The sequence below is a fragment of the Aotus nancymaae genome, unplaced genomic scaffold, assembly GCF_030222135.1.
Source record: "Aotus nancymaae isolate 86718 unplaced genomic scaffold, 86718_ANA_hifiasm-v0.15.2.pri h1tg000049l, whole genome shotgun sequence".
NCBI lineage: Eukaryota > Metazoa > Chordata > Mammalia > Primates > Aotidae > Aotus > Aotus nancymaae.
In genome coordinates this window covers 17,899,915-17,923,036 of record NW_026988463.1, presented here as the reverse complement: position 1 = coordinate 17,923,036, position 23,122 = coordinate 17,899,915, and the positions used below count along the sequence as shown (strand labels likewise).

The following is a 23,122-nucleotide window of genomic DNA, read 5'->3' as shown; positions in this document are numbered from 1 at the left end:
AACCTCTGCCTCCCAGGTATTTTTAGTAGAAGATGGGATTTCACCATGTTGGCCAGGCTGGTCTCAAACTCCTGACCTCAGATGATTCGCTCACCTCGGCCTCTCAAAGGGCTGGGATTACAGGCATGAGCCACCGTGCCTGGCTCATTTTTTTTTCTTTTTTGAGACCAGGGTCTTGTCCTGTCACCCACACTGGAGTGCAGTGGTGCCATCTCAGATCACTGCAACCTCTGCCTCCTGGGTTCAAGTGATTCTCGTGCTTCAGCCTCCCGAGTGGCTGGGACTACAGGTGTGTGCCACCATGCCCAGTGAATTTTTGTATTTTTAGTAGAGGTGGGGTTTCACCATGTTGGCCAGGGTGGTCTTGAACTCCTGACCTTAAGCGATCCTCCTGCTTCTACCTCTTAAAGTGCTGAGATTAGAGGTGTGAGTCATCATGCCTGGCCACTATTTATCTTTTGATGGACCTTGGGTTTCTACCTCTTGGCTAATGTGAATAATGTGATGAGCATTTGTGTACAGGGTTTTTTTGTTTGTTTGCTTGAATACCTGTTTTTGGGCATATACTTAGAAGTGGATTTGTTGGGTTATAAGATAATTCTATGTTTAGCTTTTTGAGGAACCATCACACTGATTTCTAAAGTGGCTGTGTATCATTTTCCGGCAATGTGTGAAGGCTCTAATTTTTCTGCATCATCACAGCACCTATTTTCTGTTTTGTTTTTTTTTTTTTAATTATGACTATCCAAGTGGATATGAAGTGGTTTATTATTGTGGTTTTGATTTGTATTTCTCTAATCACTAATTATATTGAACGTCTTTTCATGTGCTTACTGGTCTTTTTTATATTTGGAGAAACAATAATTCAAATGTTTTGTCCATTTTAAAATTTGGTTGTTCACCTTTTGGTTAAGTTGTAGGAGTTCTTCATGTTTCGAATTGTTAGACCCTTATAAAATGCATGATTTGGCCGGGCGCGGTGGCTTACGCCTGTAATCCCAGCATTTTGGGAGGCCGAGGCGGGTGGATCACGAGGTCAAGAGATCGAGACCATCCTGGTCAACATGGTGAAATCCTGTCTCTACTAAAAACACAAAAAATTAGCTGGGCATGGTGGCGCATGCCTGTAATCCCAGCTACTCAGGAGGCTGAGGCAGGAGAATTGCCTGAACCCAGGAGGCGGAGGTTGCAGTGAGCCGAGATCGCACCATTGCACTCCAGCCTGGGTAACAAGAGCGAAACTCCGTCTCAAAAAAAAAAAAAAAGCATGATTTGTAAATATTTTCTCTAATTTTTGTGAGTTGTCTTTTCACTTTTTTTTTTTCTTTGAGATGGTATTTCACTCTGTCGCCCAGGCTGGAGTGTAGTGGCACAATCTCGGCTCACTGCAGCCTCCACCTCCTGGGTTCAAGTGCTTCTCCTGCCTCATCCTCCTGAGTAGCTGGGATTACAGGCACACACCACCACACCCAGCTAAGTTTTGTATTTTTAGTAGAGATGGGGTTTTGCCATATTGGACAGGCTGATCTCGAACTCCTGACCTCAAGTGATCCATCTGCCTCAGCTTCCCAAGGTGCTGGGATTACAGGTGTGAGCCACTGCACCAGCCAAGAATTTTTTAAAAAGTAGTTTCATTCAGCCCACCTTATTTATTTCTCTGCAGAACACCTGTGTGCAGGGCAAAACTGTTCAGCTCTACTCAGTAGCCCTGTGAAAGCTGCTGAAAGGATGAGCAGATTGAGGCCTGAACTTTGTCTTGGATTTAGCAGCCTGGAGGTCATAATGGATTTTCTCAAGAGTGATGGGGCAGAAGTTGGACCAGTGTGTGTTAAGGAGCTAGAAGAAGTGAAGAAATGGGAGGGGGAGTCTAGACAACTTCAGTTTGGCTGCAGCAAGTAAAGGCAGATTGTTTGACAGAGGGGCATATAGGATTGATGTAGTTTTTCCTTTTCTTTGTCTTTCCTTTTTATGGTTTTGCATTTATTTATTTATTTATTTCTTGAGATGGAGTTTTGCTCTTGTTGCCCAGGTTGGAGTGCAATGGTGTGATCTTGGCTCACCACAACCTCTGCCCCCCAGGTTCAAGTGATTCTCCTGCCTCAGCCCCCTGAGTATCTGGTATTACAGGCATGCACCACCATATCTGGCTAATTTTTTGTATTTTTAGTAGAGATGGGTTATCTCCATGTTGCTCAGGCTGGCCTGGAACTCTTGGCCTCAGGTGATCTGCCTCCTTTGGCCTCCCAAAGTGCTGGAATTATAGGTGTGAGCCACCGCGCCCAGCCATGTTTTAGTATTTTAAAATGGGATACATTAGAAAGCGTTACATGTTTAAGGGGAGGATTTAGTTCACTGGGAAAGGTATTTGAAAAGTTACAATAAGGTGTGGAAGTAGATGGAATCCTAACTAAGGTCTAGAATCAGGTGCAGGTATGTTATGGTATCTATTTAAAAAAAAAAAACAAAAAGCAGAGTTTCACTATTTTTGCCCAGGCTGGAGTGTAGTGGTGCAATCTTGGCTCACTGCAACCTCCCATCTCCTGGGTTCAAGCGATTCTCCTGCCTCTGCCTCTCATGTAGCTGGGATTGCACCACCAAACCCAGCTAATTTTTGTATTTTTAGTAGTGATGAGGTTTCACTATGTTGGCTAGGATGGTCTTGAACTCCTAACCTCAGATGATCTACCTGCCTCGGCCTCCCCAAAGTACAGGGATTACAGGCATGAGCCACCACGCCCAGTCGGTATCTTTTTTTGACCTTGGTGAAGTAGAATGTGTGTATGGGGAGGGGAGGTGATAGGATATTTTAGAATTTGAAGAGAATGGGAATGTCCAGATAGTGCATGTATAGAATGGGAAATAAATACTGGAGGACCTGGGAGTGCAGTGCTTATTGATGAATCCCTGGGTTTATCCAGGACTGGGGTTTTGCCAGATTGGTGTGAAGAAAATCTTAGAGTTAAGGATATAGGCAAGAGTGTTATTGAAATAATGATACACAATGAAATCTAAGCTGGTTAAAGAAGTGAAGGGGCCAGGCATGGTGGCTCACGGCTGTAATCCCAGCACTTTGGGAGGCCGAGGTGGGTGGATTACTTGAGGTCAGGAGTTCAAGACTAGCCTGGCCAACATGGTGAAACCCTGTCTCAACTAAAAATACAAAAGTTTGCCAGGCATGGTGGCAGGGGCCTGTGATCTCAGCTACTTGGGAGGCTGAGGTGGGAGAATTGCTTGAACCCGGGAGGCAGAAGTTACAGTGAGACAAGATTGCGTCACTGCACTCCAGCCTGGGCAACAAAGTGCGGCTCTGTCTCAAAAAAAAAAAAAAAAAGTGAAGAAGGAAGAGAATACTTGGATTGGGAAAAGGTAGAGAGAGTCACTAGAATTAAAGTTAACTAGAAGACTCATAAACTTTAGAATGGTATTGAAAAAGTGTAAGGTGAACTGAAAAAGGCTGATGGAATTTTAGAGCCAAGAAGGTCTTAAGTGGTAGTTCCTACCTTGGTAGGAATAGCTTCAGTGGTTATGTTGCAGGTGGAACCCAGATTAAAGTTGGGTTGAAAAGTAAGTGAAGGCAAGGAAGGTGAATTTTTCAACAGGTTTGTCTGTGAAGAGTGTAGACAATTAGATTGATAGAGGGAGAAAGGCAGTTAAAGGTTTTTTTTTTTGAGACAGAGTCTTGCCCTGTTGCCAGGCTGGAGTACAGTGGTGTGATCTTGGCTCACTGCAACCTTTACCTCGGTGAATTTTTCAACAGGTTTGTCTGTGAAGAGTGTAGACAATTATATTGATAGAGGGAGAAAGGCAGTTAAAGGTTTTTTTTTTGAGACAGAGTCTTGCCCTGTTGCCAGGGTGGAGTACAGTGGTGTGATCTTGGCTCACTGCAACCTTCACCTCCTGGGTTCAAGTAATTCACCTGCCTCAGCCTCCTGAGTAGCTGGGACTGCAGGTGCATGCCACCATGCCCAGCTTATTTTTTAAAAAAATTTTAGTAGAGACGTGGTTTCATCATGTTGGTCAGGATGGTCTCGATCTCCTGACCCCATGATTTGCACGTGCACGCTTCAGCTTCCCTAAGTGCTGTGATTACAGGCATGAGCCAATGTGTCCAGCCATTTTTTTTTTTAAGGTAAGACTTTTGAGAGTGCTCATATGTTGATGATAAGCAGTAGTAAAATGGGAAATTTTGCAACATTCAAAAGAGAGACAAGTCATACCTTGGAAAATGGGAGGAATAGACAGATCCAGATGATTTCTATGAATAGGAGGTTTATTTGTTCTATTATGCAAAGATGATGGGAAGAAAGGCTGTGTGTGCAGATGCAGGTGAATTTGTGGATATTTTAGAAGGAAGATGGCAGGCAGTGGTGGAGTATTGAAGAACTTAAACATTAGACAGAACTGGATCTGAGTTCTGGCTCTGCCTTTTACAAGCTGTACAACCCTAGGTCAGTTATAAAACGTTAGTTATCAGTCTGTAAAATTATAACTAATGAGATTGTGTTGAATATGAAATGACGTGATAAATGTATGTAAACTGCTTGGATCAGTTGCCCACTAGCTCTTGTTAGGAGCTAAAATGTTAGCTCTTGCTGAGGGTGCTGTTAAATGGCTTCTATTTCTCATGAAGCAAAAATTTATAAGGTCATCCACTGGTGGTGGGAGAAGGAAGAGGGTGCAGAAAGTTTTACAGGTGTTTTGGAAAGGAAAAACTTGGTGAGGGAAATGTGGGCAGCATTGGAGGCCCACTTGAAGGGAGACAAAAGGAGCATTGGGGCTTGGAGGTGACGGGGTACTTTCACCAGCTTTTTTCTGAAGACAATTGTGTATGTGAAGCAAAGGTTAAAATCACATCTATTGCCCTCCTGAGTTATTGGCTTCGTTTGCTACTCCTGGCTAATTTGATTGCAGGTCTGAGAATAGAGAATATTTGAGGTTCTTGAGGTTCCTTGGAAGGGAAATAAGCAACTCTGAAGTCAAATCTTTATTATGTTTGCTAAAAATGTTATTAAAAATGAAAACTTATGGCCAGGTGCTGTGGCTCATGCCTGTAATCCCAACACTTTGGGAGACTGAGGTGAGTAGATCACTTGAGCCCAGGAGTGGGAGACCAGCTTGGGCAATATTTTGGGGATATTGTACAGAATGGGACAAGAAAAATACAAAAAAACTAGGCATGGTGGAGTAAGCCTGTGGTCCTAGCTACTCGGGAGGTTGAGGTAGGAGGATTGCTTGAGCCCAGATTGTGCCACTGCGCTCCAGCCTAGGTGACAGAGTGAGACCCTGTCTCAAAAAAAAAAAAAAATTATTATCTTTTTTTGAGCTATAATAAATTTAATGGTTTTAAATATGAATGCAGAGTAAGAGGGAGTCCAGTCCATAAGATGACCCTTGCTTGTAGTACTAATTCCAAGTTTCGGGATTCCCAAGACCACTCTGTTTTTGTTTTTTTTTTAGACGGAGTCTCTCTCTGTCACCCAGGCAAGAGTGCAGTGGCATGATCACAGCTCACTGCAGCCCTGAACTCCTCTCTCCCAGGTTCAGCCAATTCTTCTACCTCAGCCACCTGAGTAGCTGGGTCTGTGGGCGCATACCACCTTGTCTGGCTAATTTTTGTATTTTTGTATGTTTTTATAGACATGGGAGTTTTACCATATTGCCAGGCAGATTTCAAACTCCTGAGCTGAATCGATCTGCCTGCCTGGGCCTCCCAGAGTGCTGGGATTTCGGGTTTGAGCCACCATGCCCGGCCAATACTGTTCTTAGGTTGGGTGATTCTCCAGGAGGACTCAGCAGAACTCACTGAAAGCTCTGATAGACACATTTAGAATTTATTGCAGTTTAAGGATTCAGATTAAAATCAACCAAGGATAGAGGCACATAGTTCAGGGAAGTTCCAAATGTTAGAGCTTCTGATTGTCCTCTCCCTGTAGAATTGTGAAAAATGATACCTTCCTTGTGGTAATGATGTACGACAGTACTTGTGGATTATTGCCAACCAGGGAAGCTCATTCCATTTTTTATGTCCAAAGTTTGTACTGGGGCTTTATGGTTGCATGTGGCTGACCTTAGTGTCCAGCCCCTCTGAAGGTCAAACTGATCATGTGACTCAAAACCCCCACCCTAATCCACATTGTTAGACTCCACTGTGGCCTAAAGCCCCCAGAGCCCAGATGAACAAGGATACTTTTTCTCTCTCTCTTTTTTTTTTTTTTTTTGAGAGACAGTCTTGCTTTGTTGCCCATTCTGGAGTGCAGTGGTGTGATCTCAACTCACTGAAACCTCAGCCTCTCGAGTAGCTGGGATTACAGGTGCTCACCACCATGCCCGGCTAATTTTTGTATTTTTAGTAGAGACAGGTTTCACCATGTTGCCCAGGCTGGTCTCAAAATTCTGACCTCAAGCAATCCACCCGCCTTGGCCTCCCAAAGTGCTGGGATTACAGGTGTGAGCCACTGCTCCTGGCCAGGACCCTCTTACTAGGTATGACATTTCAACAGTTTAGAGATTACCTTCCAGAAGCCACAGGTAAAAGCCAGACCTCTCCTTGGGCAAGATAAAATTTTTTACAATTTTACAATAGCTAAATATATTTTATCAGTCTACGTTGGCTGTTTAGTTGACAGACTTATAATTAAAAATTGGTAACAATCCAGATGTGGTCATTCATGCCTCTAATCCCATCATTTTGGGAGACTGAGGTGGGAGGATTGCTTGAGTCCAGAATTTGAGAGCAGCCTGGGCAATATAATGAGACCTCTATCTCTATAAAAGCATAAAAATAAAAAATTAGCTAAATGGGTGGCATGCACCTGTGCTCCCAGCCATCTGGGAGGCTGAACCCATGAGGTTGAGGCTGCAGTGAGCTATGATCATGCCAGTGCACTCCAGCCTGGGTGATAGAATGAGACCCTGTCTCAAAAAGGAAACAAATCACCCATAAATGAGTAATTAAGAGTTGGTTATTGTAGACGCTTAATACTTAGAGAGCTAAGCTAGTTTTACCAAGAAGTTATGTTAATTTAATATTTCAGTATTACAAAACTGATGCATACTCATTTATAATTTTGACAAGGAATGGCTCTGTTTTGTTTTATTAAATTTGAACTTAAAGTTCTCTGTGAGAAGAGATTTGTATAATAAATTCCCTGAGCCTCTCAAATTAATATTTTAGCCATAGACTCATACTTAGAGCAGTGTTTCTAATGTAATGATGCACACAAGGCCCAGTGTTATTCATAGTTTCACCCTTTCTCTTAATTCTTCATTAAAGCATGTTTGAATCCAGGTAGGAGGCATTATAGGGGATAACCTTGAATTTATTTTTGAAGGGTAAATCATTTTCAAGTGGCATTAACTGTTAGTGTGGAGAACAGCATATCCTACAACTGCTCTGTGACAATGACACTATTTTTGCTACTTTAGAGAATAAGTACATTCCTACTTCATTGACTTTAGTGCAAATCTCATTTCCTGGTTTATATCCATTACAAATGAGATATGACCCTGAGAGCAAAATCCCTTAATAAACCTAGGTAAAAGCAATTTGAAGTAATATGATGCTTACTCCAGTGACACCACTAGGTGTGGTGTTTGCATCAAGTCATTTTGGGGTACTTTGTGGAAATGCTTCCTAGTAGGGAATTCCCTGACTTCACATTTTACAGAGATGACTCTCTCTTTTTCTCTCTAATGCCTACAAGAACTGGACAGCAAGGCTGCATTTAATTAGGAGATACTATCCCCAGCACATGGTGGATTGTTAATGTGAGGTCTGAGGATTTCAGTCATTTGAAACGAATGGCCTCCTGGATTTATGGCATTTTTCTGTATATTGAGCATAGGTAACTAAAATAAGTGGTAACTATATTTGCATGTGATTTGTATGTTATAGTTAACATTTAAATTCTCTTAAATGTACTAAATTTTTTTTAGTTGCCACATTAAGCCTTTTTATTCTCTAAGGCGCAGAGTGGCTTTCCACCTCAATTTTTGCTTTAATGTGTGAACCCTAATGGGACCATAGTTCAACTAAAAGCACCTAACTCATGATTGATATTTGCTTCATGTTTGAACAACAAATGTTTTAACCCACTGTCTTCACTAATATTGTAACTACTGTCTTACAGATTGACTTGATGCAAAACATCACAAAGGCTCCATATTATACAGTATGCGATTTTTGAGGTATGAGCTTTAGAAACTTACCTCTCATGTGGCATGTACATCAGGCTTTAACTTTAGTTTGATCATTTTGGGGAAATTTATGCATTTCTTTTTTTTCTCTCCATGATATTTTTAGAATATTAAAGGGGCTATAGAGGTATTTTTGGATCCTTACTAGGATTCTTAGACTTAACATATTTTCCTTTTTCACTAAATTGAGACACTAATTCTGGCAGATGATATCTCTTTCAGCTCTTCTAACTAGCTTAACATTTATGCCTGCTTCTTGGAGTTCAAATCTGCAATTTCTATTTTGTGGTTTTGATTGCCTCATTTTAAGTGCTCATTTCCGTTCTTTAACAGTTTTCTATTTATTGGACTGGGATGATCTTGTTGGTGCTAACAGCCTGACATTGACATTTTTGAAACCGAAGCAGTTAAGAGTCTATAAAAATAGAAATTTTGTATAAATGCTAAACCATTTAGTGCTTTTAGGTTCAGAATGCTTACAACCTGAGTTCTGGTTGGAGATGTTTTGATAAATTTGTATTGAAATAATTTAGCAACTGGGGAGTTTTTAGGCATTTCTAAGACAGTGGCTCTATTCCAGTGAGTTTTTTTGTTATATTTCTGAAAACCCAGAATTTTTTTGGAAAAAAAAATCTGTGTTCACAATTTATGGGATTTAAAAACCTTATTTGTAACTAATGGGGAAACTGCTCTTGATTTTTACAGTTTAGTTTGAAATGAGGTGCTTCCTAGTTGGAAACAGATTTGTTGGTAGCAACAGATTACCTGATTTCTTCAGTGAAGTATTTAAGTTGCTCTATATTGACTGTAAAAACTTGTTTTAATTATATTCATATACTCATGAACTGTTTGTACGTTGTCTTTTAGACTGGAGACTTTGAACTTATTTTGTATTATGGTCATAATAACTTTTAACAGACCCTGCACACTAAGCGTTTCTTTATAATTGGTTATCTTATCTAAGCCTCACAACAACCTTGCATGTTAGATAGGTATTATCCTTATTTTATGTAAGAGACAACCAAGGCTTGGAGATCAAGTAATTTGTGCAAAGGCACACGTACTTTTTCAGTGCTGGCACTGGGATTTGAGCCCAGATCTTTTTTTGACTTGTATTCTCTGCTGCCTTATGTTACTACTGTGTCACCAGAAAATGATACAAATATTTAACTCTTAATAGTAAAGGTAGTATAGGAGATATGTAAACATGATGAAAACAGGAAGTGAAGGTATTTTTAAATATTGGCAGACTTCAGTTATCTTTGTGCTTCAGAATTAGTCATGTGCTTATTTTATTCCCTCATCTACTAACAGCTTACTGTGGTATTCATATAGACAAATTCATACCCTGTCAGGAAAGGTTATAACTCGCTTATGTTTCAGTCCCCTTTCAGAAAGAAAGTAGTGGTATGCTCTGATTTACATAGATGCATGTTAAATGTGCTGTTTTTAGATGCATTAGGAACGTCTTTTTTTTTTTTGAGACGGAGTTTCGCTCTTGTTACCCAGGCTGGAGTGCAATGGCGCGATCTCGGCTCACTGCAACCTCCGCCTCCTGGGTTCAGGCAATTCTCCTGCCTCAGCCTCCTGAGTAGGTGGGATTACAGGCACCCACCACCATGCCCAGCTAGTTTTTTGTATTTTTAGTAGAGACGGGGTTTCACCATGTTGACCAGGATGGTCTCGATCTCTTGACCTCGTGATCCACCCGCCTCGGCCTCCCAAAGTGCTGGGATTACAGGCGTGAGCCACCGTGCTCGGCTAGGAACATCTTTTCTTTTTGTTTTTTGAAGTTGAGTTTCGCTCTTGTTGCCCAGGCTGGAGTACAATGGCAGGATCTTGGCTCACCACAACCTCCGCCTCCCAGGTTCAAGCGATTTTCCTGCCTCAGCCTCCTGAGTAGCTGGGATTACAGGCATGCACCACCATGCCCAGCTAATTCTTTTTGTATCGTTAGTAGAGATGGGGTTGCTCCATGTTGGTCAGGCTGGTTTCAAACTCCCGACCTCAGGTGATCTGTCTGCCTCAGCCTCCTCAAGTGTTGGGATTACAGGTGTGAGCCACCATGCCTGGTTAGGAATGTCTTTTCATTAGTTTAAAAAAGTTATGCTCCATTGAGTTAATATTTTAGTACTTATAGACTTAGTATACTCAGAAAATATTCTTGTACATTTTTCTTGAAATTCCATAGATTTTATTTTCCCTTAGATTAGAAGTACTTAGCTTTATCTATGAACAAGTGGACTCTGTATATTAGAAGATGCTTCATTATGGAGTCTTAAGTCATTTTAGTATGCTAGGTTATGAATTTCATGAAGTTTGAGATTGAGATCCTTTGGAAGTAATGACTTGGCTGGGCGCAGTGGCTCACGCCTGTAATCCCAGCACTTTGGGAGACCGAGGCGGGCGGATCGCATGAGGTGTCAAGAGTTCAAGACCAGCCTGGCCAACATGGGGAAACCCTGTCTCTATTTAAAAAAAAAAAAAGTAATGACTTGTACCAGTTAGATATTCAAGTTTCATTGGACCTATTCTCTTAATTCAATATTAACAGTGATTACAGTAAGTACAGATCAAGGTATCCAACTAATTGAGCCCATGCAAAATTTTATATTTAGTATTTTTGGGAGCAAGGAAAGACTTACACACTGTAAACAAAATATATGTAGTATACAAACACTGCTGTCACTTTTACACATAGAGGGAGGGGCAAAGGGTAGAGGAAGAGGGAGGGGCAAAGGGTAGAGGAATAGGTTAGTTTCTGGCCTTGCCAGTGTCCTAAACTTTTTTAAAAGATTATGGGTTCAGAAAGCATTTTTAGTAAATATCATAGAAGTTTTTTTTTTTTTTCCTCAGAAAGTTGTTCCTCTCAGCAGAAAATCAGTAGAAGAACTTACTTGGATTTTTCATATGCTACAACAGAGTATTTTGTGTTTTCTTCTTGATAGTTTATCATTGATGGCTGGAAGAATAAGACTCATGAGAAGTCTTTTTTTTTTTTTTTTCCTGAGACAGAGTCTTGCTCTGTCACCCAGGCTGGAATGCAGTGGCATGATCTTGGCTCACTGCAACCTCCGCCTCCCGGGTTCAAGCAGTTCTCCTGCCTTAGCCTCCCAAGAATCTGGGATTACAGGTGCCTGCCACCACACCCGGCTACTTTTTTTGCATTTTTAATAGAGACAGGGTTTCACCATGTTGGCCAGACTGGTCTTGATCTCCTGACCTCGTGATCTGCCTGCTCAGCCTTCCAAAGTGCTGGGATTATAGGTGTCAACCACCGTGCTGGGCAAGAAGTCTTTTAACTCAGCTCTGTTTTACTTACGAGGCAGTTGAAGCATGGAGCAGATACTTAGATAAGGACATGCTTTTACCTTTGGCTCTACCCCACTTGTTTGCTTATATAAGCATCAGGTATTATTCTAAATAGTACCTAAATTTTAAATAGATTATGAACCACAACTTTCCCTTACAGATTTTGGATTTCTAATACCTTACTTTTTATTTTCTTAAAATGTCTTCTTTTTTACTTTTTAAAATTTTAATTGCTACTCTTTACAGTTAAGGCATCTTCAGTGAGGCCTTCAATTCTACAGTACCTAAATGTAATCAATACTTAGAAAATCTAACTTGGTAAGACATTGCCCCTCCCTGACATGCTGCCAGTGTTTTTTATTTTTATGTCAGGAAAGACTGAAATTTTTTGACTGATTAACCCACTCAAGGTGGGAGAATTGAGAAAGAATTATTCTTACTATCAAGTCATGTGAGGAGAACTCTGAACTCTGCACCAGAGTGACCGATTGTGTCGTTTTGCCTAGGATAGGAGACTTTCAGTGCCTAAAACCAGCAAAGTCACCCTAATCCCAGTAGTTATTTATATTTCTGAATGAATCTTTAGAACAGTAGAAGAGACTGAAAAGTTGGCATTTCATCCATTGAGAATCTCTTCCCAGTGAAAGACTTCTTATTAGACATCTGAGTGCTTACATATAATGTATAGTATCTGTTATACTAAATATAATAGTAATGGTTAAATGTAAAAGTTGGGAGAAGAGAGAGGCTTGTATAAAGAAAGATTTGTGTTATTTGAAGTTCTAATCTTACACTTTTCTCTTTTTGTAGAACTGATAGTGCATCAGCCGACCCAGATAATTTAAAATATTCTTCATCCAGAGATAGAGGTGGTTCTTCCTCTTATGGACTGCAACCTTCAAATTCAGCTGTGGTGTCTCGGCAAAGGCATGATGATACCAGAGTCCATGCTGACATACAGAATGACGAAAAGGGTATATATATTTTCTTATTGCTATAAGCATTTTTTTTTTTAACCTGTGTATCCTACCCTCCTGCCTTCCTACACCTCAACTTTATTACTTTCTTCTAATATGTTTAAAATATAAATAACAAATGCAGTGTTATTTCTGAAAACTTCATAGGAAGTTTATCTGTTTTATTATTTTCAAAATTTGAATTTTTTTCCCGTACATAATTTATAAATGCAACTTTCTTACAAAAGAGATACAATACTGTTTTTGTTTTCAAAATATTCAGCTAAGGTTGACGTTACTGTCTCTCCTCTAAACTTCAAGGAAGTTTTTAAACAAGGTGCAAAATTTGATTTAATTCAGATTTCATTTTTCTGCTTACTTTCTAATGAAGGGATCAAAATGAAATTAATTTAACTTCTAAGGTATATTAAAAAGAAATCAAAACGATTTCAAGGCATACAGCACAGGAAAAAGGTAGGAAAAGCAAAGACTGGTTGAGCTGCAGATTGGGTGATTAGATCCTGAGCTATCAGGAATTGACTGAATGAAACAAAGAGCCATATTTAAATAATGGAAACATTGCTGTTTGTAGGTGGCTACAGTGTCAATGGAGGATCTGGGGAAAATACTTATGGTCGGAAGTCGTTGGGGCAAGAGCTGAGAGTTAACAATGTGACCAGCCCTGAGTTCACCAGTGTTCAGCATGGCAGTCGTGCTTTAGCCACCAAAGACATGAGGAAATCACAGGGTAAGGCCGGGAAAACGGGGACCAATCACATAACACCTTCCAAAGACTTGTATCTCCTCTTACCCTGGATGCCTCTTACTGATGACTTTGGACAGGCATGAGTTGATTAGTTTACTATGTAAGTCAACTACTGTGCAGTTTGATTATTCTACTGTATAGGTAAAAATTGTTTGTATTCTTTTCCTGTGTGAACTATTGATTTCCCATTAGAAAGGTTATAGTACATTTTGAAAGAGTTATCTTAAAACAGGATTAGAAGACTGGGTAAGATTTTACAGAAAGGTTTTGCCAAGTTATCAGGGATACTGAATGTGTAGTGTATGTGGATTCTTAACTACAGCAAGTCTTGGGCCCGTAGAGAATATGGATATATATATATAGAGAGAGAGAGAGTTGGTACTTTCTGTCTTTTTTTCTTTTTCTCTTTTAAGTTCAAGGTACATGTGCAGGATGTACAGGTTTTTTACATAGGTAAATGTGTGCCATGGTGGTTTGCTGCACAGATCATCCCAACACCTAGGTATTAAGCCCAGCATCCATTAAGCTATTCTTCCTGATGCTCTCCCTCCCCCTGGCCCCTAGAGTGGGCACTTTTCTGTTTGCTTTTTGTTTGTTTGTTTTGAGATGGAATGTTACTCTGTCACCCAAGCTGCAGTGCAGTGGCGCAATCTCAGCTCACTGCAACCTCTGCCTCTGGGTTCAAGTGATTCTTCTGCCTCAGCCTCCCAAGTAGCTAGGACTACAGGCACTGGCCACCACACTTGGCTAATTTTTTATTTTTAGTAAAGATGGGGTTTCACCATGTTGGCCAGGCTGGTCTTTAACTCCTGACCTCAGGTGATCTGCCTACCTTGGCCTCCCAAAGTGCTGGGATTACAGGCATGAGCCACCACACCAGACCTTTTTTTTTTTTAAATTTTTTTTTGAGACAGAGTCTTGCTCTGTTGCCCAGGCTGGAGTGCAGTGGCACAGTCTCTGCTCACTGAAACCTCCGCCTCCCAGGTTCAAGTGATTCTTATGCCTCAGCCTCTAATTTTTGCGTTTTTAGTGGAGATGGTGTTGTACCCTATTGGCCAGGCTGGTCATGAACTTCTGACTTCAAGTGATCTGTCTGCCTCTGTCTCTCAAAGTGCTAGGATTACAGGCATGAGCCACTGGGCCCGGCCTAGGTGGGCACTTTTCTAAAGTTAAATACACTGATACCATTTCTGCCTTATAACATAGCTTCACTGTATAGGTGAGTCCCTTGAAAGTTCAGAGGATTAGAGGTAATGATCATTTTTTTCCTTAAGGAGAAATTTATCAGTAAAGCTGTGTATGAAATTCACATTTCTGACTTATGGACTTTGTCAGATGTAATTACTTTTTGGATATTTAGTTTTTGACCAGTTTTTTTTTTTTTTTTTTTTTTTTTTTACTGTATATGTGCTCTGTGTATCTTGGTGAAAATCTTTGTGCCTGTAGCTTTTATTGTTGGTATATAACTTTTAAAAAACTGATTTCTTTTTGTAAGTTTTCACAAGTGGAATGATTAATTCAAAGGCTATACTATTTCTTAATAGAGGATTTGAAGCTTTAGACTTACAATATTATAGAAGCTAAACAGTGACTCTAAAGCTATTTTAGTACAATTCCTTTTCTCCAAAGGCTCAGGGTCATGTAGTTTACTAGTGACAGAGTTGTAAATAGAGCCTAATTTCCCAGCTGGTGGTAACTTGATGACATTTTTGCTATCTATCCTTATTGAAATACTCTGTGGGTTAGGGGTTTGTAAAAGTCGTATTCTCTCATTGTTGTTTCTTTTTCTTTCTTCTTCTTTTTTTTTTTTTTAACTTTTAAGTTCAAGGGTACCAGGACAGGTTTGTTTCACAGGTAAACTTGTGTCATGAGAGTTTGTGGTAGAGATTATTTCATCACCCAGGTATTAAGCCCAGTACCCATTGGTTGTTTTTATTGATCCCCTTCACCCTTCAGGAGGCCACAGTGTGTGTTGTTCCCCTTGTAGTTTTTTCTTTGTTTTTTTTGTTTTTTTTTTTTTTTTGAGATGGATTCTTGTCCTGTTGTCCAGGCTGGAGTGCAATGGCGAGATCTCAGCTCACTGCAACCTCCACCTCCCGGGTTCAAGTGATTCTCCTGCCTCAGCTCCCGAGTAGCTGGGATTACAGGAGCGCGCCACCACGCCTTTAGTAGAGACGGGGTTTCACCATGTTGGTCAGGCTGGTCTCGAGCTCCTGACCTCATGATCCTCCTGCCTTGGTGCTGGGATTACAGGCATGAGCCCGGTAGCGGGCCTTGTAATTTATTATAAATTTTTTCTCATAACTAAGAAATGAAACTGTCAGACTCTTTGTGATTTGTTGTTTATGTATATATTGGCTAATTATGGTAAATAGCAAAGTTGAAAACATTTTGTAAAAATTTAGTTCTTTTTTTTTTTTTTTTGAGACAGAGTCTCGCTCTGTCACCCAGGCTGGCATGCGGTAGTGTGATTTCACTGCAACCTTTGCTTCCCAGGCTAAAGCAATCCTCCCACCTCAGCCTCCCAGGTAGCTGGCATTACAGGCATACAGGCATGTGCCACTATGCCCAGCTAATTTTTGTATTTTTTGTAGAGATGGGGTTTTACCATGTGCCCACACTGGTCTCGAACTTCTAGGCTCAAGTTATCTACCTGCCTTGGCCTCCCAAAATGCTGGAATTACAGGCAAGAGCCACTTTGCCTAGCAAAAATTTAATTTTTAAAGGCATCTTTAATATGCTAATAGTATTCACTATGTTTACTTGTTTTTATGATTAAAAAATAAAGGAGAAAAAAGTTGTGATTTGCTACTTTTCTAGTGGAGGCATACCTTGCATGTGGTAGATGATAATTAGACATTTGTTGAACTAATTACGTGATTATGGCTCCCTAAAACTTCATCCCAGGGAAATGATGGTAATGTGAATAAGAGGTTTTCCTCCAGTGGGTTACCTAGATGATAAGTAGAAGCTTATATCCTGTTTTTACCTGATTGAGACTTTATCTGTATCCTGTGGAAGTCGTTTAATTTACCTATACCCAGGCTCTTTACCTGGGTGTTGAAAACGGTTTGGAATGGACTTGAAGAAAGTTGTTCTTAAGTCTTTCTTTTTTCTCTCAGCCAGTCCTCTGGAATGAGCTGTTCCGTTGACCTAGGGCGATTCATTTCTCATTTCCTTCAGCGAATATTTTTTTGAGGGTCTGTTATGTGCCAGGCACTCTGCTGGGACTTAGTATATAGAGATGAACAAAAGAGTGATAGGACCTATATTCCCTGAGCTTTTATTGACTAGTGAACTATGACTTTGATGTAATTTTATTTGTGTGAGAGAGTCCTGCTGTGTCACCCAGGCTGGAGTGCAGTGGGGTGATCTCGGCTCACTGTAGCTTCTACCTCATGGGCTCAAGTGATTCTCCTGCGTCAATCTCCTGAGTAGCTGGGACTACAGGTGCACACAACCTCGCCTGGCTAATTTGTGTATTTTTTTGTATGTCTGTGGAGATAGGGTTTGGCCATGTTGCCCAGGCTGGTTTCAGACTCCTGAACTCAGGTGATCTACCCTCCTCCCAAAGTGCTGGGATTACAAATGTGAGCCACCATGCCCTGCCTGATGTAATTTTAAAAATTTAAAAACTTCTATGCTTGTTTATACTCAGTGGACAACAAAATGTTTATTCACAGAGCGATCGATGTCTTACTCTGATGAGTCTCGACTGTCGAATCTTCTTCGGAGGATCACCCGGGAAGACGACAGAGACCGAAGACTGGCTACTGTAAAGCAGTTGAAAGAATTTATTCAGCAACCAGAAAATAAGCTGGTAAGTATAGTATATTTGGAAACATGAAGATTTTTGTGTTTCCATAATAAGGTAGGTAGTGCTACCTCAAATAGTTTAAGAAGGGGGAAACCTGTATTATGATGATCTAGAATTTGATGCTAATACGTAATTTTTTTTTTAAGACAAGGTTTTGCCCTGTCACCCAGGCTGGAGTGCAGTGGCACAATTATAGCTCACTGCAGTCTCAAACTCCTGGATTCGAGCTATCCTCCTACTGTAGCCTCCTAAGTAGGGGACTTCAGGCATGCACCACTATGCCTGGCTGAGATGGAAGAATCCCTTGAGCCCAGGAGTTTAGTGTTGCAGTGAGATATGATCACACTTCTGCATGTCAGCCTGGGCAACAGAGGAGTCCTTGTCTCTTAAGACAACAACAGAAACACAACAAAGTGTAGGAAGGGTTACAGTTTTTTCTTCACTTTCTATACTTCAATTAAGAACTTGATATGGGCCAGGTGTGGTGGCTCATGCATTTAATTCCAGAACTTTGGGAGGCCGAGGTGGGTGGATCATGAGGTCAGGGGTTTGACACCAGTCTGTCCAACATGGTGAAACCTAGTCTCTACTAAAAATACAAAATTAGCTGGATGTGGTGGCACATGCCTGTAATCCCAGCTACTTGGGAGGCTGAGGCAGGTGAATTGCTTGAACCTGGAAGGTGGAGTTTGCAGTGAGCTGAGATCGTGCCATTTGCATTCCAGTCTGGACAAAAAGAGTGAAACTCCCTCTAAAAAACGAAAATATATATATATATATGGAGTAGGAGAAAATGAAAATGGTCTGGTGAGGCAGATGACATTTGGATCAAAGCAAGTTTCTCCTTCCAAATTATATTATGAGAAGTTTCAAATATATAGCCAGTCGAAAGAATTTGACATTGAATCTGTTATACCCATCATCTAATTTTTGTCATTAACATTTTACCCTAAATAGTGCTTTGTCACATATCACTCTGTGTATCCCTCCATCATCAATCAGTTTTTCACATGTATTTCAGAGTGAATAAAACAAGGTTTTTGAGTTTTTTTTGTTGTTGATGATCATGACTCAGTGTTTCCAATGGGTGAATTTCTTTCATAGTCTGAAAGGAAACATGGCATTCCTGATATATGCTCATGGGGACTGGGAATAATAAGGAAACTCGTGTTGTTGAATTAAAATTTGGAAGGACGTCAAGTTAAAAAGTACATAATGCTATTCTTAAAAGTATAGGTATTTGAAGTGTTTATAAATGTGTTTTCTTTTAAAGGTACTAGTTAAACAATTGGATAATATCTTGGCTGCTATACATGATGTGCTGAATGAAAGGTAAGTAACTAATAATGGTTCCATTTAAATGACTTTATATTTTTAGGAATTACTTAAAAATACACAAGAAGACAAACTCATTGGCTTTATTTATGGACATCTATTGAGATTTCAGTAGGTCCTCTTATCATTTTTGTCTGCATTATATATATGTTAATTACCATTGGATACAAATGGAATGCATTTGAAAAGGAATACTTTGTGTGTGTGTGTGTGTGTAGGTATGTATGTATGTATATATGTATGTATGTATGTATTTATTTTTCGAGTCGGAGTCTGACTGTGTTGACCAGGCTGGAGTACAGAGGCACGATTTCAGCTTACCACAACCTCTGCCTTCTGGGTTCAGGCAATTCTCCTGCCTCAGCCTCCCAAGTAGCTGGAACTACAGGCGCACGCCACCACTCCTGGCTAATTTTTGATAGGGTTTCACCATGTTGGCCAGGCTGGTCTCAAACCCCTGACCTGAGTTGATCCACCCGCCTCCGCCTCCCAAAATGCTGGGATTACAAGGGTGAGCCACCGTGCCCGACAGGAATACTTTATATGTTTAATTTGCTAGTCTCACGGGTAACTGAGCACCTACTTGTGAAATGGCATGAATTCTTGATGCAGGCATGAATGAATACAATTAGTTTTTGTAAACCAGAGAATTTGAAATTGCTTAGAGAATAGAGGTGAAAAGGAGCATCCTTCTTTGTGTAAGAGTGGATTCAAACCATCTATTCTCTGGTTACTGGAGTCTTCAAAGTCATTTTTTCTTAAGGTGATTCCCAAAGAATTGCAGTGTTGGCAAGCATCTCAGCTTGTCATGAACCTCAGTGCTTTTTGATGATTTTATTTTACAGAGTTACTTATTAAAGTTATACATAAATCATTCCTGTTATCCTTTTAAGTTTCTGTATTTGCCTAGTACCATTTTTTATTTTATAGTCACTACATATTAAATATTACATAGAATGTAGTTATGTATAGTGTGTTTTATCCAATTATTTGTTGCTGCCCTTTTCTGAGAGTTATTTAATATAGTTTGAGATGGAATTTAGCATTTGGGGGCCTTAACTCGCTGTAAATAATTGATTTTGTAGAAAGAAAGTCTAATGTCAGACAGATACTTTTTGGCAATGCAGGCTAGACAGAATATAATATTTAGAGTGGAGAAAATTTCAACCTCTTACATAGTTTGAATAGAAATTTAAAAAACCATTTAAGACATTCTTTATTTATTTATATATTTTAAAGATGGAGTTTCACCATGATGGCCAGGCTGGTCTCGAACTCCTGACCTCAGGTGATCCGCCCACTTCAGCCTCCCAAAGTGCTAGGATTACAGGTGTGAGCCACCAAGCCTGGCCCTAAGACATTCTTTTATAAGATGTGTCACTGATGTCCTCACAGAAAACTTAAGTCTTTTGTGTTTGTTTTTTGTTTGCATTAAAATAAACAGTAGCAAATTGCTTCAGGAGTTGAGACAGGAGGGAGCTTGCTGTCTTGGCCTTCTTTGTGCTTCTCTGAGCTATGAGGCTGAGAAGATCTTCAAGTGGATTTTTAGCAAATTTAGCTCATCTGCAAAAGATGAAGTTAAACTCCTCTACTTATGTGCCACCTACAAAGCACTAGAGACTGTAGGAGAAAAGAAAGCCTTTTCATCTGTAATGCAGGTAAGAATGAAGGGCAAAAAATGCATGATGTACTTGGGAAGAAAATTGTCCCATAACACATGTCCTTGGAGGGGAGCTTGAAGAAGGGAAACATAGAATTGGGTTTACCTACTGATAGGAAATATGTCTTAGAAATTCCTCTTTCTCATTTTGAGTAAAGCATATACCTTCAAGTTAGATTTGAAATGTTAGTTTTGAAATTTTTTTGTTTTGTTTTTAGAAATTTTTTTTGAGGTTGTTCAGGACCAGAATGATTTGCAAATTTGGAAATAGGAACTCCACTAGGAATGCTGGACAGAAGAATGCTTCACATTTGTTGAGGGAGACGAACTAAATATCACAATTGGTTTCTGAGCCTTTTGGTTTGATAATGTGCCCCAAATTCTTATTCCAAATAGTATAGGATAATTATGTGTAAATGAATACTAGCTCTCTTTAGTTTTATTTCACATTTGTGTATCTGAATATATTAAAATTTTTTTTTTTTTTTTTTTTTTTGATATGGAGTCTCACTCTGTCATCCAGGCTGGAGGGCAGTGGCATGATCTCGGCTCACTGCAACCTCTGCCTTCCCGGTTCAAGCAATTCTCCTGCCTCAGCCTCCTCAGTAGCTGGGATTACAGGTGCCCACCACCATGGCTGCCTGATTTTTGTATTTTTACTAGAGGCAGGGTTTCACCATGTTGGCCAGGATAGTCTCAAACTCCTGACCTTAAATGACCCATCCACCTCAGCGTCACCAAGTGCTGGGATTACAGGCATGAGCCACTGCACCCAGCCTAAAATGATGGCTTTCTGATTCTCGCATTTCTTTTATAAGATTGCTATATAAAGCAGAGCTTTTCCTTTTTTAGGGAAAAGTGTTTTGTTTTTTTTTTGAGACGGAGTTTTGCTCTTGTCACCCAGGCTGGAGTGCAATGGCGCGATCTCGGCTCACTGCAACCTCTGCCTCCTGGGTTCAGGCAATTCTCCTGCCTCAGCCTCGTGAGTAGCTGGGATTACAGGCACGTGCCACCATGCCCAGCTAATTTTTTGTATTTTTAGTAGAGACGGCATTTCACCATGTTGACCAGGATGGTCTTGATCTCTTGACCTCGTGATCCACCCGCCTCGGCCTCCCAAAGTGCCAGGATTACAGGCGTGAACCACTGTGCCCAACCCCCAGGAAAAGTGCTTTTTAACAGTTGCTAAATATTCTATCAATGGAATGCCATATAATTATTTATTATTTTATTTTTGCCATATATGTATTTAAAAAATTTATGGATAATGGTAACATGAGCCTGCATGTTATTCATGTGTGTTGCCATACTTACCTTCTTTAATTCTAATTTGAAGCAAGTACTAATATACTAAAGCATAAATTGTAAAAAATTTGCTTTATATTTTAGTTTGAAAGTAATTGTTGCATTTTATAGAAAAGTTTCCCAAGTCCATTTTACTTTTTTACTTGAAATTTAATCACAGGTGGAATCTTAAAGAGAGCATTTGACATAATATAAACAGATGTTATTAAGGACTAATGTTAACTAATGTCCAAGGACTAATATTAACAAACATTAAAGAAGAGAAAACAGAATTTGATTTTAGCCTAATATCTTAGTGGAGTGAAATATTTTCAATTATTTTTTATATGTATCTATTTATTTATTTTTGAGATGGAGTCTCACTCTGTTGTCCAGGCTGGAAGTACAGTGGCACGATCTCAGCTTACTGCAATCTCCCCCTCCTGGATTCAAGCGATTCTCACGCCTCAGACTCCCAAGTAGCTGCGATTACAAGTCAATTTTTTTTGAACTAAAACTACAGAATCTATTTTTCTTGGTCATATACTCAGTTGTTCACATAGTCACTTCGTAAAAACTGAATCTAATTTGCTTGTTTTCTCCCTATTTTGTTGAATATTCACAGTTTGTAACTTTTATTTTTAAGCTTGTAATGACCAGCCTGCAGTCTATTCTTGAAAATGTGGATACACCAGAATTGCTTTGCAAATGTGTTAAGTGCATTCTTTTGGTGGCTAGATGTTACCCTCATATTTTCAGCACTAATTTTAGGGTGAGTTCCTCACTCCCTTGTTCAGATCATGGGGTAAGGGGGATGGTTGTGTGTGTGAGAAACTGGGGAATCAGATGGAAAACAATGCCTCTGCTCCTTTGAATATAATCAGTGATATTTGAGGGTCCAGGGTTGAATGCTGAATTTTTATTAAAAAACGTCACGTGCATTTTTCTTTCTGACATTTATACTTAAAATATTTAACGAAAATAAACTATTTCATTGTTGTCAGAAATGTACTTCTTTTATTTTTCTGCCCCCTCTCCCCTTTCCAAGTTTCTAGAATGTCAAGTAAGTAGAACAAAGATGCTCCTTCTAAGATCTTTTACTGTGAAATGATCCACAAGTGAATGGCAGTAATACCTTAAAATGATTGGCCCCCTCTCTCTTTGTTTCCATCAAGGATACAGTTGATATATTAGTTGGATGGCATATAGATCATACCCAGAAACCTTCGCTCACACAGCAAGTGTCTGGTAAGTCTTGCAGCCTATACCAGTCATTTAAATACTGTCAGGGAGGAGCATTGGTCCCCCAGTGATCACGTATCAATACCATTTCTTTAATGATCCAAGAAAATTAATTGCTTCAGAGAAATGTTCTATTGTAAATGAAGATTGTTAGCTAAATATATCTTGTTTTTTGAGATGGAGTCTTGCTCTGCTGCCAGGTTGGAGTGCAGTGGCGCTATCTCGGCTCACTGTAACCTCTGCCTTCTGTGTTCAAGCAATTCTCCTGCCTCAGCCTCCCAAGTACCTGGGACTACAGGCATGTGCCACCACGCTCAGCTAAGTTTTGTATTTTTAGTAGAGACAGGATTTCACCATGTTGACCAAGATGGTCTCAATCTCTTGACCTTGTGATCCACTTGCTTCAGCCTCCCATAGTGCTGGGATTGCAGGCATGAGCCTCCGCGCCCAGCCCTAAATATATTTTTTCAGAGGAAATTAGTAGTAGATGGAGAGAGTAAGTACAGATAGAAGTTACCCAAGTTATTTGTAGTTTGTACTGGTAGGAAAATATA

General features: G+C 40.0%; 1 protein-coding gene across 3 annotated transcripts in view; it reads left to right on the top strand.

Moving 5' to 3' along the window:
• SMG1 (SMG1 nonsense mediated mRNA decay associated PI3K related kinase) overlaps positions 1 to 23,122 on the top strand; it is a 113,228-nt gene that overhangs the window by 16,618 nt on the left and 73,488 nt on the right. For 2 of the 3 annotated variants that reach the window (XM_064362529.1, XM_012464649.2), the window contains exons 2-8: positions 12,319 to 12,482; positions 13,057 to 13,212; positions 16,914 to 17,050; positions 18,321 to 18,379; positions 19,827 to 20,040; positions 21,973 to 22,098; positions 22,502 to 22,574. In XM_064362529.1, coding sequence (XP_064218599.1) covers positions 12,319 to 12,482; positions 13,057 to 13,212; positions 16,914 to 17,050; positions 18,321 to 18,379; positions 19,827 to 20,040; positions 21,973 to 22,098; positions 22,502 to 22,574 — 929 coding nt within the window. Of the gene's footprint in view, positions 1 to 8,129; positions 8,188 to 12,318; positions 12,483 to 13,056; positions 13,213 to 16,913; positions 17,051 to 18,320; positions 18,380 to 19,826; positions 20,041 to 21,972; positions 22,099 to 22,501; positions 22,575 to 23,122 lie in introns of all 3 variants that reach the window. The other variant, XM_064362530.1, reaches the window with a different exon arrangement.